This window comes from Athene noctua, chromosome 6 (genome assembly GCF_965140245.1).
Source record: "Athene noctua chromosome 6, bAthNoc1.hap1.1, whole genome shotgun sequence".
Taxonomy (NCBI): Eukaryota; Metazoa; Chordata; class Aves; order Strigiformes; family Strigidae; genus Athene; species Athene noctua.
The window spans coordinates 11,201,717-11,217,479 of record NC_134042.1 but is presented as its reverse complement, the minus strand read 5'-3'; the positions used below and the strand labels follow the sequence as shown (position 1 = coordinate 11,217,479).

The 15,763-nt window shown below is 41.0% G+C and overlaps 1 protein-coding gene across 1 annotated transcript; it reads right to left on the bottom strand.

The window, feature by feature from the left end:
- Positions 1-218: 218 nt before the first annotated feature.
- LOC141961761 (carbohydrate sulfotransferase 9-like) lies at positions 219-2,242 on the bottom strand. Its single transcript, XM_074909066.1, has 2 exons — positions 2,149-2,242; positions 219-1,069 (listed from the first exon to the last, which is right to left on the bottom strand). Exons 1-2 carry the CDS (start codon positions 2,240-2,242, stop codon positions 219-221), a joined length of 945 nt encoding a protein of 314 aa, XP_074765167.1.
- Positions 2,243-15,763: the final 13,521 nt, after the last annotated feature.

The following is a 15,763-nucleotide window of genomic DNA, read 5'->3' as shown; positions in this document are numbered from 1 at the left end:
TAGGAAGACAGTAATTTCATATAGATAAAGCACTGTACAGTACCACAGATCATGGCAGGGATTTGTTATAAGAGTGCTTAGGACAGTAAACAATGTCTCTAAACAGCAGTAAAATCTTTGCAACAGTCAGCCACCAACCCACCTATCTAGCACCTGCACCTTTGAGGTCCAGTTCTGTCCATTTTGTACAAAGGAAACTGTTCTTTGATTAACCTACATTAGTCATTCAGGGAAAAATAGTCCTCATATTTCATAGTATAGTTGAACAAGAAAAAATCCATTTGATACAATTTTTTGATCTTCTCAATTTGGTCTGAGTTCAACTGTCTGAGATACTCCAAGGTGATATCACCGTTAGTTCGTTTCTCTGAGCCGTACCTCTTCAAGCTGGGATAGTGCAGGCTCTCTGGTGCTCCAATGACCTTCAGAACATGCTCAGAATCTAACCCGAGAGTTTCATACTTACCCAGAACATCATAGTGAATGTTGCAAGGATCACAGAGCAGAAACATTGGTTTCCAGTGAATGTCGAGAGTACTTGGCGGTTTTGCTATAATGAAGTTGACAAACTCCTGGAAACTCACTTTTTCAGAAGAATTTTTGTTTTTCCTGAACATTGCCCTAATCTGATTAGCAACAGTGATACTGTAGAATGGCTCAGAGTGCAGAAGTTTGTCTCTGTAAGCTGAAACCAGCCGTTCCAAGGGATGTCTGGTGAACATCACTTTGGTGTAATTGTTCAGAAATTCCTTCTGTATGGCAGGAGGGTAAGTCACCATCTTTTTGATCAACGAGGTTTGGTGGATGTGATCATGCTCAATTTCTGAAGCTTCTGCATTCAAGTCTGCTTGAAGAAGAAAAATAGTTCTCTTCCAGTTGGAGCAGCCTACCTTGGGCACCTCACAGTACATAAATTTATGTTTGTGCTCCACAAAGAGCTGGTTTGCAACACGAGAATCCAATTTACTTCTTAATTTAAGCAGGTTGTTCTTCAGGCAGACAGAAGCCAGGGTGCTTTTGCGATCATTTTGAATTGCCAGCCAATCTTCTGTGCGATCAGGAAAAGCACCTGCAACCGAGCAAGAAATTTAAACCATTAGTGTGGAATAGACTTACATAAGTCTCTTTCTTTGTGACAGTCATAGCACTCAGTCTGTCTCCCTGCATACGAAAACTAATGAAGATGCTAAAATCAATTTTTCGTTTACTGTCACCAGACTCTACTATGGCAAACATGCAATAAACTATCCTGCTTAGTGAGAATTTTGTTAAAATTCAAACTTTCAACGTGTTAGCAATATTACTCTAAGTAAGCTCAATGTTCTAACATTTTGTTGTGGCTTAACCTCAGCCAGCAACTAAGCACCACGCAGCTGTTCGCTCTTTCCTCCCCCTTCCCTCCCGGTGGGATGGGGAGGACAACTGAAAACAAGTATAAATATAAAACCAGTTTATTAATTGAAATAAACTATTATAATGGTCATTATCACAATTATAATGATCATTATCATTATAATAGTAATGAAAGAAATAGTAATAAACGTAATGAAAAGGAAGATAACAAAAAGAGTGAAATAAACCCCTAGAAAGACAAGTGGTGCACAATGCAATTGCTCACCATCGGCTGACCAGTGCTCAGCCAGTGCCCAAGCAGCGATCTGCCTTTCCTGGCTGACTCCCTCCAGTTTATATACTGGTCATAACGTCATACAGTATGGAATATTCCTTTGGCCAGTTTGGGTCAGCTGTCCTGGCTGTGTCCCCTCCAAACTTCTTGTGCCCCTCCAGCCTTCTTGCTGGCTGGGCATGAGAAGGTAAAAAATCCTTGACTTAGCAATAACTAAAAACTTCAGTGTGTTATCAGCATTATTCTCATACTAAATCCAAAACACAGCACTGTACCAGCTACTAGGAAGAAAATGAGCTCTATCCCAGCTGACACCAGGACACATTTCTAATGTCAGCTATTCTTTGTAGTGCTCTTTCTCTCAGACATTACAAAGATAGCTATCACAATGACAGGGCCTTGGATATTTTCTTAGTCTTGTTTATCCCTTAGGCTCCATAGTTACTTTCTAACACATTTGGGAAAGGTGTCCCTGGTTCTACAAAACATTAAGTCTTTCTGTTGGCAAATTCTTTACTCACCTGTTAGGTTTTTTTGTCTCTTACAGAAAAACCCAAAAAGAAATATCCCAAAAATAAAATTTGGGAGAAGGAAAACTAACACCTTCTGATTCATATTATTTTCACAGGCAGGAGGATGACGTGATCTCTAAAGTGGAAATCTGCCTTTCTGTCAACAAGGAAAGATAATCCAAGTCAGATTTTGTATTACATATGACAAAGATAACATGGTATTCTCTTACAGAATTTATGATAGCAGAAGGACCTTTCAAGCCCTATAAAACAGGCTTTGCTAACGAATAAAAAATCTCCTATGACAAAGATTCACCACAATTATACTGTTAAACCAAACAGAAAAAAAAAATATGACCATTTCAAAGTATTACAAAATCTCCCCCCTTGTCATAACAATGAGTTGTGTATGAGCAAATACGCCTCCCTTCTCCTCATTTAAAGCTGGTGTTCCTGCCAAGAAAACTGTCTATCCCTTCCCATTGTGTAATGATAACCTAATTTAGGATTACAGAGATGTATTTTTTTTTAAAAATAAGTTCATTTGTTGCAGTCTGGGAGTACAAAGTTTTCTGTAACCTGCAACAGGCCTGTCCACAAGCCTATGATGCATTCAGGATGAGATTCTTCTCATCTCCTGCACTGAAGCTTTCAACTTTGTACAAATAAACTGATATTCACTGTAGGAGAAACTCTTCCACATTCCATCAGAGAATCCTAACTACTAACAATAGGTGACTTCTCCCATTCTCTCCCAAAGACCCAGCACTTCATATATGTTTGCTGCCGCTGGTGCTGCAGCGTAAGAGCCTCAGAATGGTTCACTGTGGCAGGAAGCATATATAGAAGCAGCAGGGGAAACAACAGAAAAGGAGATATTCCTTGTCTGCAGCTAAAAGGAGAGAAGGCCAGTGCAGTCTCACACTCAACATATTCCCTTTCCTGTGCTCACTCGTTCTGTCCCCTTGCATTTTGTGGAGAGCTCTCTAAGTCCTCTGTAGTCTTAATGTGTTGCCCCCATTAGAAAGCTCTTCATCACCATACTTTTTATTACTTCTAATTTGAAACAGCAAAATTAAGTGTAAAACCATAACTACTGCAAACATGACCTTCTATCTCTGTCCCGCAAAGTCTGCACCATCAAAGAAGTCAAGCAATACAGTATTCTTTTTCTGCTTTGCAATTTTTCACCCTGAACCTGCTGGCAATAAAAACATCATTGCATGGATTTCTTGAGGATGTAGCTTCGACATTTTTTTGGTGTGGGTTTTTTTTTTACAGAGATACAACAGGACCACTCTGGAAGTTATTTGTGGTGTCACCCTCTCCCGTGTGGATGTACATAAACCCCAGCTGCCATAATGGAAACTGGTTTCTTGTGCCTTGTGAGACAGCAGTAGAGGCAGCACTAGTTAAATTGCTGAAAATGTACTTTCACACAAGGCTTCTTCCTTTCAGGGCTGACAGGTGACTATTATCTCATTCATCTTTACCAGAATATCTTCAAACTCATACAGCTAACAGCATTACTAATTATTAAATCTCTCTTAATGTAGGCATGATGTGAGAAATGGAGAGGGATGACTGTTCACTATCTCTGACCTGTAAACATCATTATGAACAAATCTGCAGTAAATATGTTAACAATTCACTGGTATTTACATTAAATTGTTAAAATACTCATTCAAATGAATGCAATATTTTTACAGAGGCATTTAGCTAATGTTTTTGCATTTTCTTGGCTGCATAAGACCATTATAAAGGCTACAAGAAAAAATATGGGTTGATCTTTGGCCTTTAACCTTTTCTTCACTGCACATCAATTCTTCCCTCACTGTGCAATCTATTGACTTCTAATGCATCAAGGGCTGTTTTCAAGGCCAGCTAAAGCCAGTCAGATTGTTCATTGATCTCATGAGGTCCAAGACTGAGTGATCCCTTTTTAGTTTTTCAGAACTGGCTTGAAGACACAATTTCACACTGTGTAACAATTAAAATAAATATGACACTAAATAATTCTGTACAGTGACTCCTTGTTAGAGTATGCTTAGGAGAAAGAGGTTGGGCTTCATTTACCTTAAATGCTGTCACCCCAGGGTAGTTATTGTTATCATACCCATCTCAGGAATCAGAAAATGTACTAGATTCAGTTACCCTATTTAGATACGTGTATCATATATATTTGTTAATTAAATTACTGGTACAGAATATAAGGTCTGCCATAAGACACATTTCATGTTGAAACATGTCGGTGACTCACCAGAGGGAAACTTGCCGCTTTGAGGGAAAGAAGCTGCTTATGAGCTAGTCAAACACAGGAGACAACTCCTATTCTAAGACACGTGCGTGTTTGTGGAAGCAAAAGAATCCTTATTTCAAATCAGGACAACAGTCAGACCATAAGGAGGGATAGAACAAGCTCCAAGGTGATAGGTGAAATCTGTCTCAGCACCTTAGAAAACTTCAAAGTGCAGATTGGCTGTAAGAGCTAAAAAAGTGCATCAACAAGTGAGTCCCACATGACGATTCAGAAAAGCTACCTGAAGGTGAAGTCTGACGGCTTCTTCTGAAGATGTTTTCTGATAGGAGACCCCAGTATGGAGTTCTGTGTAATGCAACGTCTCCAGCGATGAAAATCACCTAAGAGCAGCCTGAGGAATAGGAGGAAAGAACATTCTGAGAGCCATTTTATCAGAAAAGGGACAAGTCACCTGGAAATGAAAAAGTGGGGTAGAAAAAAACAAACAGAAACCACTTTTGTGATATATTCAGTGTCAGTAGATCAGATCAGATGAACTACTTCTATTTCTTAAGTCTTTTTCACATATTTTTGTGCTGTCTATTTTAGAAGTAATGAATTAATACTTCTCTTTGCATTTTACCTCATCCTACCTTGAATTAGGTGTGATTTAAGGTGACTGGGTAACTACAAGGCATTCCTGAGTCAAGGTGTGGTGAGTCTATTAACACGACTCCATAATAAATAGTCTAGTTCTGCTGTAACCGAAGGGCAGGAGAATGAGCTCCCACAGGCAAGGTGGAAAGACAGTACCAGAGGACTCAAAAAAAGGAAAAAAAAACCCAGTAATGTCTTCTGGTGTAAACAGATCTTAATGTCTCTTTGGAACTAACATAATGCCAAAGAGAGGAGAAAATAGTAAAAACTAAATATAGGGAATTAATCTGTTTTTTTCTTATTACACATAGTTGTGGAGGTTTTGTGGATTTTCTTTGTCTTTTGGGGTTTTTTATTTTTCTTTTTAATGAAGCATAGAATCTCCTAGATAACAGCCTTACACTGCACTGTTGGCTTCTGCTTGTTCTTCAACCATAGATCAACCATACATAGCTATGGCTTAATATTTTCAACTCTGCCTGTGTTACTGGATTCTGCGGATTTCATCAGAAATCACTTTTTGACTCTTCCTTGGACATTACTAAACAGTAAACCAGGCAGTAAGAGGAACGATCTTCACAGAACCCTTTCTTGCAGAACCCTTTCAGAAGATTTCTATCAGGTGATGAGATTTTCTGAGGCCTGCCAGTTAGCTAGTGTTTAATTCCTTCTATTGTGTGTCCAGCTGATTTGATGGCTTTCTGTCTTCTTAACCAAAACATGCTGCAGTATCAAGTTCAATGCTTTATACAATTCTAAATCCACTATATCAGTGTTATTACCTTAATCAACCAAATCCAAACAAAAATAACAGTTTGGTGAGATCCATTTCCAAAGTTTCTATGTGAGAGCAACCAGAGCAATTCCTCAAGCCCAGAGTGGTAGCAAATGGGGAACAGATTATTGGAGAAAGCAATGACAATCAGCTCATGTGCATGCAAGGTGGCAAAAAGACCTGAAGCCCTCATAAAATGAGAAATATTTATTGAATTCCAACCTTCTTTGCACTACTGATAATTTTAACATCTCCCCCTACTAATCTGTTGTGAAGATTCTTTTCTTCCTGATATACACGGTCCTCATAACAAAACCAAAAATAGTTGTGTCACGTTCATATCTTTGCTCTCAAGTTTGCTGACCATAAAATGTGCTTTCCATCCTTCTGTTTCCTTCAAGAAATTTATGACAATTTTCTGCTTTTTAATTACTTTCATCATCCCCCTTTTCTATATGCTACGCTGTGTATGGAGGAGTGACTGGCAACCTACTTGCACATCCCCTGTATGTCAGGCTAGATCATTTGGCCCAGAAGAGCTATTTGTCTCAAAGATGAGATTGTACTTTTTGAGGGTTCTCATAAAATTTTCATATGCCTGAGTGGTTGGATAATTTTTTCTCTTAAATTGATTTCTCTCGGTTCATTTGTCTCATACTTCCTTTCCATTTTGTGATGCTAGACCTTCTGCAACCGTCCCATACATCTGTTACAGTCTGGACTTCAACTGTTCGTACCATATGTAGCTACACCACAAACACATTTATCCAACCACCAACTTTTGTTTTGGAATGAGTTCCTTTTCCCCTGACCAAAACAAGGTCTGATATAGAGTCTCTAGTATTCTTTCAATTAGGAAATATTTAGACAGTCTAAAGAAGTTTTAAAGATGAAGTCACGCGAGTACATGACCTAGCACATCACAGATTGAAGGTCTCCCTCCCGCCATGCAGGTTTATTCCTAGCACAGGCACCGAAGGCGTAGATTGTGTTGCCTTGAACAGGTATTTGTTACATTGCTCTGCCCTTGAACTGCTAAAACTATGATTCATAATTTATCATTCCCTAATCCTTCTCCTGGAACTGCTGAACCATTGCAATTGCAAAATCTGCAGTTTTTAAAGAAGTGTTTAAAAAAACAGTCTGAAAAAAACAGTATTTTGATACTTTTATAAACAAAGAGAAGTCCGATAACTGGTAATGTTGAATAATGTTAAGTCTTTATCTATGGCACCTATTACCCAAGTACAGAAATACGTGTACACGCACTCGTGTGTGTGTATATGTATATCTATTTCTGAACGATACACATGTGTACACATATATATACACACACATATGTGTAGTTCAGAAACACATTAATATCAGTTATACTGGCATATTATTTGCTCCAAGTAAACTAAGTAGGTTGATAAGGATTTAAAGTGTCCTGGTGATAAACTTACAAAGGTGTGTCTCAAGCTAGTTTTTCGCAGACAGACCTTGGTCACAGCTGAGCATATGGAGTGATCCTCTGCGCCCTACTTGATGATAAGTGGGATTTACTGGATTAAAAAAAATGAAATTACAACAATACTTATTTGTGTTCCTGATACATTTGAAGCCAGAAGTGAAAAAAGGTACCAGCAGGGCGGCTCAGAGGAAGGTAGGGGAAATCTCTGGAAACAGATAACATTCTCAGTCACTGAGCCCCATTCTGTACTCTAAGCCCTGTTAATCCCTTCAAAAGATGACTGCAAATACATACATACTGATATGTACATGGGTACATAGAAGTTGAGGAGGGGATGACGTGTAGAAACACCCCAAGAACAGCAAGAATAAAAAACGAACAGGAAAAACAAGCTTTGCTGGACACAATTCTGAGTGTGCTGTTCTAACAGGGTGAATTGTGCCTTTAGAAGCAAGACCCTTGCTCACCCAAGTCTACAGCCCCCTTGTTCCTGTACAACTGGCTATAGATGGACAGGAGGGAGACAGACCCCAGAAACTGGAGTCTCAGCGGGCAGGCCGGCCTGCTCCACGAAGTGGAAACTCATTAGGGGATTAGGAACGTCCAGCAGGCTGTAGACAGCCAAGGGCTAGAAGAACCATCTGATCTGGGTCATTTTGCCAACAGGAGCCAGGGTGTGACATCATCTCACTTCCAGCAGCAAGGGCTGAAAGGTGCTGTGTGAGAACAGGCACAAGCTCAGTAGGGAGACACCGTATGAGCTAGAATGGGGGCTACTGAGGAAGAGGCTGATGGGGTTGTCCTACAGAATAGCACACTTCGCAGCAGTGAGGTAGGTACAAAGTCACAATTTCCAGCACAGGCACAAGCAAAAACCCTTGTTCCCTGCAGTGGCCATCTCAGCCCTCCATTACTGTATCAGATTTCTTTCTGGTCTCAGCAACCACATTGCTGCCTTCCTCGTTGACATCATTAAACTGCTTGTTATTCTCATTACACCACCTTCCCATGTCTGTCTTCTAGCTTCTCCTCTATTTCATCCCTGTCTGCCTTCCAAGGTTTTTCTTTACCTGTCATTTCTCATGCAGTATTAAAATCTCAACTTTACTTTCTGATCAGTCTTATTGCTAGGCCCTGCTACCATTAGCCCCTGACAACAAACAAATAGCTTCTGCTTTCTCCTCTGCTGCCCTTCTTTTTGGAAAAAGTTTCTGAAGCAGCTGCAGAGCTATTACATTTTTCACCTAAAATCTCTCCTTAAAATCTTCCTTTTCAGGGATGCCAACACCAGTTAGGCTGCCAGTGTGCTAAAACTGTTACCAACAAGCCCACAAAAGAGCAAGCGAAGGGAAGAGCCAATTTGGGGATGAAAAGAACCAAAGCGAAGAGAGAAAAAGAGTACATGGGAAAAGGCAGCACAGTCTGACAGAAAAATTCACAGAGAGGCAGGGAACAGCAACCTCAGGAAAAGTAGTGGAGATGGGGCCATGGGAAATAGAAAGGCTGTGTAGCCTGCTCAAACACTGCTGTGGGAAAGAAAGGTTGAGAATGGGAGTCAAAAAGGCACAAAGTATAGTTTGGTAAAGTAAAGGTGAAGAAGAACGAATTGAAGGAAATGAGTATAGAAAGGAATACGCAAAACTATCCAATAAATCACGACAGACATTTAAAGGAGAATGAGATTAAAGGCACTACAGTCACTCACGCACTGGGATCCAACCCTTACTATGTGATCAAACTTGTCTCTGTTTTCCTTCCTGTAGTTGTAGCCAGAAAGGCCATGGGCTTTTCATTTTGCAGGTATGGCTACTTCCCACAGATACTGTCAGGGAGCAGTGAGGGACAGCTCTTCTTTTCGGGATGGGGAGCTGGGAGCCAAGTCCAATAACCAGATGGCCAGTGTGGCAGAGGGCTCACCAGCCTGGATCCATCTTCACCCCTGGAGAGTGAAAATGTGGAGATGGTGGCCAGGTCCAACCAAGAGACCAGATCATTAGGCAAAGCCATGGTCACATCAGCTCGTGAGTAGACCCAGCTCAGGTGGGCCGTGGGAAGCTGGTGTCCAGCCCTGCTGTGGCATTGCTGGGGCAGGGACCAATGGCCCTGGGAGGGCTGACATGAGGTCCTGGGCAGGGACAATTAGTGCTTTTGGGGCCTGAGAGATAATACGAGAACAAAGTCCACCTCCTCTGCTTGGTTACCTGGTAACGGGCTGTGGGGCCTTCTTATCTAAATGCTTAATTCAAAATCCCATGCACATATCAACTGCCATTTAAACCACTGCAAAGCCAATCACAGTAGAGCAATCTTCACTGCTTTCTTTTAGGGAGTCTAGATGACCCTAAGGAATTTGGAAAGGTGGAAGAAAGGGAGAAAAGGGAGTATGGAAGAAGAGCTTAGAACACGATGCATGCCTATCACGGTGGCAACAAATTACATCCTTCCAGGCTTATTTCATGGGAGGTGGGGCCTCACAAAATCCCTCTGCTTTTCTCATCGTATTGGTAACTAGGTCTCTGGCTTTTCATGTGTCTTAGACTTCCCTCCCATATTTCTCTTCTCAGTTACTGTTGGGAATAGCACTGTTGTCCTTATCATTCAGGTCTACCCACCTTGTCTCAACCCTAGATCCTCTCTGTGCCCTCTTGCTTTTCACCTCCCTGTGTAAACTTGATTCATTCATTCCTGTCATTGGACACCAAATAGCATAGCCAGAACTGTCTGTAACAGTCCTGGTTGCTTAGCACACAGCCCCCAGGCAACCTCCTGGCTGCTGTTCACCTCATTATATCCTTCTTGTATTCCCTCCACCAGTAGCCCTCTGCCATAACTGATGGCAGTCATGATTTCTCTTTTTACACTCCAGTGCATACAAAATATCTCTGCTTAGATTATTTTCTTTTTTGCTCATATCTTCTCCAGATTCTTCTATCATTCTAGTCCACTTTTTTGACCCTCGTTTTCAGGATCCGTCACTGTTTTGTCCAAAACCATACCTCTACTCCCATTCCCCCAAACTATTTTCTTTTTTAGACTCCTCCAAAGACTCCTGTACAGAAATCATGTTCGTTTATAGAAGTAACCTCTTTGCCTGAAACATCCTGACACTTACAAACTGTGCATATGCATTCTTCTCTCTTCCTACGTGAATCTAGGCCTGTTTTTCCTTTCCTTTCTGGTCTCCTCTGGATTGCAGGACAAGCCCTTCAGCAGAAATGTTATGTTTTTATGAAACATGTTTTACATCATACTATGGGACATACAGTATCAGATATTAAGACATCAGGAAACAGTAGGATTAACGTGGTACATGAGCTAAATCATAGAGAGCACAAGATGAAGTATCTGATGGCTTTTGGCAACACAGTCTTGAAACTAAAGACCTGACATGTCAGAGTATTTAACGTTACAGTACACTCTAAGTTCAAAACGGTCTTGCTGATTCAGTTACAGATATGAATGCTCAAAAGATCTGCAAATCTGTTTTCCAGAACCTGCTCAAATACCCAGAAAATGGAGACTGGACAGTCCATTAGAGTCTCTGAAAAGGTGGGTGCCCCACACCATGTGGGATTATTGTGACAATGAACCCGAACCCTCATCCTAAAACCTCTTCACTGCACGCTCTCCCTCATTTGCTGTAGACAGTAGGGATCCTACTGCACAGCTCTAGAGCATCTCAAGAGCATGTGAATTGAGTGTGTCAAGTTGTGTGGAATATCTTATTTCTTTAAAAACCAATGTTGAAAATGTATTCATATGGCATCATAACAACATACAGAAACATCACTGTCAGTGGTGAATCATTTAGCTCCCTTGACTGATCTTATGACAGTCACTCTAATGGAATAACCGATGGTGGCAGTGGGTTGCTATCTTCTGAACAAACCCAGCATCAACAATGACAAGACCCAAGCTCGCTAGACTTACCTGCTGACAGCAACAAAATGATGAGACTCAGGCATGCGGGATGCCATTCCTGGCACTGGAGGAGAATGGTCCCTAGCACAGCTTGTCCCTGCTTCCCCTGCTCCCACCATCAGCATGGCCTGCCCAGATCTCCCATTCCCACTGCCCCCAATTCCATCTCCTTGCACCCCGCTGCCCAGCGGCTCTCCAACAGTGAGTTCCCCTCCCGCTGGACATATATTTGCATGGGCACCAGTGCTTTTCCCTCAGCCCCAGCCCCAGTTGTGACCCCTTCTTCCCCAGTCCCTGCTTCCACTCCTCAGGCAAAATTTTAACCCAGTCTCCAGCAAATCCTCACCTCCAAAAGCCATTCTCATATCGTTCCCAGTCCGCTTGCCCAGCAAATCCTGTTTTCCAGCTTCCCAAATGCCCATCAGATCTCACCCCGATTCTGCTGCTCAGTCTTCCCCATGCACAAGCCAGCTCTTTGCTGGCTCCCAGTGCCAGACTCCTCCCTTAGTCTCCTCAGTCAACCTCACAGCCCTCTGCACCAACCACACTTCCGAGCCCAGCTCATCAGATCTGTCTCTCCTTCTTCTTCCAAGCCTCCCACGCAGCCCCACTGCTTCTCACTCTCAGCTCTGCACTCAGCTAGTCCCAAGCTCTGCACTTCAGCTCCCCTAGCTATTTTAGTATCTCCCAAACTATACTGACACATTTTCCTTTCCCTCCCACATCACTTTTCACACTACTTATCAAGGCACAGTTTCTTCCTGCTCATTTCATTCTTTGAATCTATTTTGCCAGTGATCCCCAACATTTTCCCCCCCCAAATCTTGCTTGTGCTTGTTTTATTATTTAAAATGGGTGGTTTACTCCCCTGTGCCACCTCAGTCCAGAGAGGTTGCACTGTGAATATACAAGAGGAATCCCCTTAACCTCATTTTTAAATGCTTTTTCCAAAGCCTGCAGAGTGCCTGAACTTCTTAGAAGAAAGATCACCAGAGCCATTTATGATGAGAAAAAAAAACAGTTTCCAAAACACCCTGTATAAAAATTTGTAACCTATTCTTGCTCAAAGGTTTTTAAAAATGATCCTGAGACAGGTAACTAGGAAATTACCTATGCAGTTGCAAACTGTATTGAAATGGGGAGTGTCAAGAGGCATACTACCCTTAGCAAAGCCAGAAAGCCTCTGCCTCTTCGTTTCATGCACCAGAACCCTCATAACATCAACTTTTAGCTGTATGTTAAACCCCCCCGTTTTTAACTGAGGAGAGTTATAGCAAGGAAAAAAATCCTCTGTAGATTCACTTCATTGTGGTGTGATTTGTAAAGCTGAATAATGTCTCAGTTTATTTCTCAAGAGATTCAATGGAAATTTCTAAATATATAAATGAAAAAAACCCCAAGAGCTCTGTCACAAAGAAATCCCTCTTTGTGGCGATCTGACTACACTATGAAAATCACAGAAACATGAAAAGCTACTAACAATCCCATTTTACTCACCAATCAGACAACCTCAGTGGAGAACTCCCATTCCTCTGAGTGATGGTAAATAGAAAACAAAGATTGAGACAAAGACCCATCAGTCCAAAGAGACACATTATTTCAATTTTACGCATAGGTCTGCAAAGGAAATAAGGGAGAGGTTTTTGTCTTCTCCTTACCTGAACTTTAAGGCTGGGCAAAGTGTTTCTGCATCCACACAGATGCTTCCCCAGAAGAGCATCTGAAACACTGTATACGTAGTAGTTCTCTTTGATTAAATGCCCAGCTAAAAGGTGCAAGCGTTTCCCTGTGGATGTTTAGGTGAGCATCTCCAGTTGCACATTACAAAGCAACGTGCTGTGTCTGTCTCTGGGTGTAACGAGCAGCATTTAACCACTCCCTGTGTATGGTCTACAGCAGCTGTCAGAGCCTGCCAAGTGCTTCAACAGCAGCCTGCCAAGAGGCTGCCTGCTAAGCAACCAAGAAGAAGGATGGTTTGGAATATGAGGGTAAAGGTAATTTGGTTGAGTGCAACAGTGATGTGATAATGTATATTATTTTTAGATGAGGAACAAGAGGAAAAATCAATTCAAACCCAATGAACTCTTTACAAGAAGACTCCAATAAGCCCTGGGAACTGGAAGGTAAGTTCTCATGGGAAACATGGCTAAAGCAGAAGGAATTCAGTAGAGTTGGCAGTTCCTTAAAGAAATGATGTTTAGGGTACAAACACAAACAATCCCACACAGTGGGAGGATAGGAAGTATGGTCAGAGATCAACTTGGCTAAGCAACATGGTCTTCAATGGCTTGAAACACCAGAAGGAAATGTACAGAATGTGGAAACCAGGTCAAACTCCTAAGGACGAGTGTGAAAGAATAGCACAAGATGTTGAAACAAAGTCAGAAAGTACAAACCACAAACTTAATTGCAAAAAGCAATAGACATAATGGATCACAAGAAAACAAATCTGTAAGGAAAAGAAAAACCTAGTGATACCTCACTTGCAGAAGGCTGAAGTACATTTTCCATCACTCTTCATAAAAAGATGATCTGTAATTACATGACTAACAACTAAACTCTGTAAGAAAGAATCCTCCTAAATAGGAAAAGAACAGGCCTGAGAATAATTTGGAAATAACTGCAGTTCACCTCATCCTCAAGTATGCCTCTCCAGCATGTCTCCAGAAGAGCTCTCTATTGGTCGTTGACTGTACTAAGTTTCCCTCGACTGATAGGAACCTACACTCCTGCACAGATATTGATGGTGGTATTACAGGCAGCTAAAGTTAGTTGAAATGAGTCCTATCCATAGTAACAGCTGGGTCTGAGGAAATGCACATGAAGATACCTTGAGAACAGAGTGAAGCAAGCTCAGAGCTGTTAGCTTCCTCTGAAAACTCTCAGAAGTTGTGTGAGAAATGTGTGAAGAGGTAGACACAGTGATTATTTTAAAAAGCTGAGAAATGAGGAAGAGACCAATTCTGGAAAAATACTAGAATAAATGAGAAAAACAAAAATTGTAAAAGGTTAGAGATAGTTAAAAAAGCTATACCGCTTTATATATTTGGCATGCTGGTTATTAATTTCTGTAACAGGGCAACATGTCTCAAATAGAGAAGCAGCAGGCCATGTAATATGTTTTACTTTTAATCATGTTATTGACATTAAGTTATAACATTTTCAGGAGGAAATTAAAGTGTAACTACTTCAAGGAGAGTGCAAAATTACCTGGGGAAAAAACCAAAACCACAGACTTTAAGTTTAGTTTTTAATAATTTGCTATCGAACTCAAAAAAATATAATCAGTGAGATTCTAGCTGGGTCTGCTCTGGGCCAGGTAAGGGCCCAAGTCATGAATAACATAATAGCATAAAGGAACAATCCTTCAACCTTGTAGACAACAATAAGCCCAGATGAACAGCAAATACGTTTCATCATACATTACATTAAGAATTATATTGACATATAAGATAAATTATCTGTAGGAGAAAACACATTACAATGCACTTGTGTTTACAAGCGTGAAGTTTTGAGGGGGAATAAGTTTGTAAAGATGTAGGATTGGCAATGACCAATTAGGCAGCTATTCTGCTAAAGGGGGATAAAAGATGTAGCAGTCAGTCATAAGCTATACATGAATAAGTAGTGTTACACCATACATGTACAAGAATGCAAACCACATATTAGGAAGATAAACTGGTTTGCTTGTACAATACATTAAGGAATACCTCCTATTATATTTCTGGATAGCACAGAAACAAGTGGCACTGTGTCCTGTTCAAGCAAAACTGTTCAGACAGAAGGTAGACCAACTGGAGAGTCCAGAGAAGAGCAGAGAAAATGGTCAGTTATCTGAGAAAAACAAAACAAAACAAAAAACAAAACCAAGAAAGGTTGAAAGAATTGGCGTTGCTCAGTCTAAAGAATAGAAGGCCAAAGGAACAAATGAAAACGGTCACCTATATAAGTTACCTGGAAAGAGGTAAGGAGGGATTAATATTTTTTATCTGTAGTGGATATAAAGTGATGGGTTTAAATTATGACACTGATGTTTATGCTATACATTAAGAAAACTTATTAACTTTTCATTCCTGAGGTACAGCTGATTCTCTCTTGGAGCTTCAGAATGCACACAATGAGGTCTTGAGGTCTTTTCCAGTCTCCTTTTCTGTAAGTCTGTGGTTCATCCTGTTGTATAATTCAGAAGTCCTGTCTTAGCTCTCTAGAGAAGCTACATTTATCAGAGATTTCATGCTAAATTATACAAAGCCAGATTGCTGTTTCAATGTAGTGACTCAGAACCAGTGAAGCCACTACAGGGCTGGCCACTGCCCGGATTGGCATGATGCCATTTTTTCTACTGTACATCCTTTTGGCTCTCATAAGAAATGTGAAGAGTTGTAGCACAAGGACTTTCAGAGACTAGTGTATCTGATATGTGATGGTTGTGCTCTGTTTTTCCAAATGTCAGAAATGTGCCTGTTTCTTTCCTGGGGATTCCTAATGGAGTCTGCTAGAGAAGTTGTCCTGGATTTGGCTGGGATAAAGTTAGTGTTCACAAGAAGCTGGGAGGGGGCACAGCCGGGACAGCTGACCT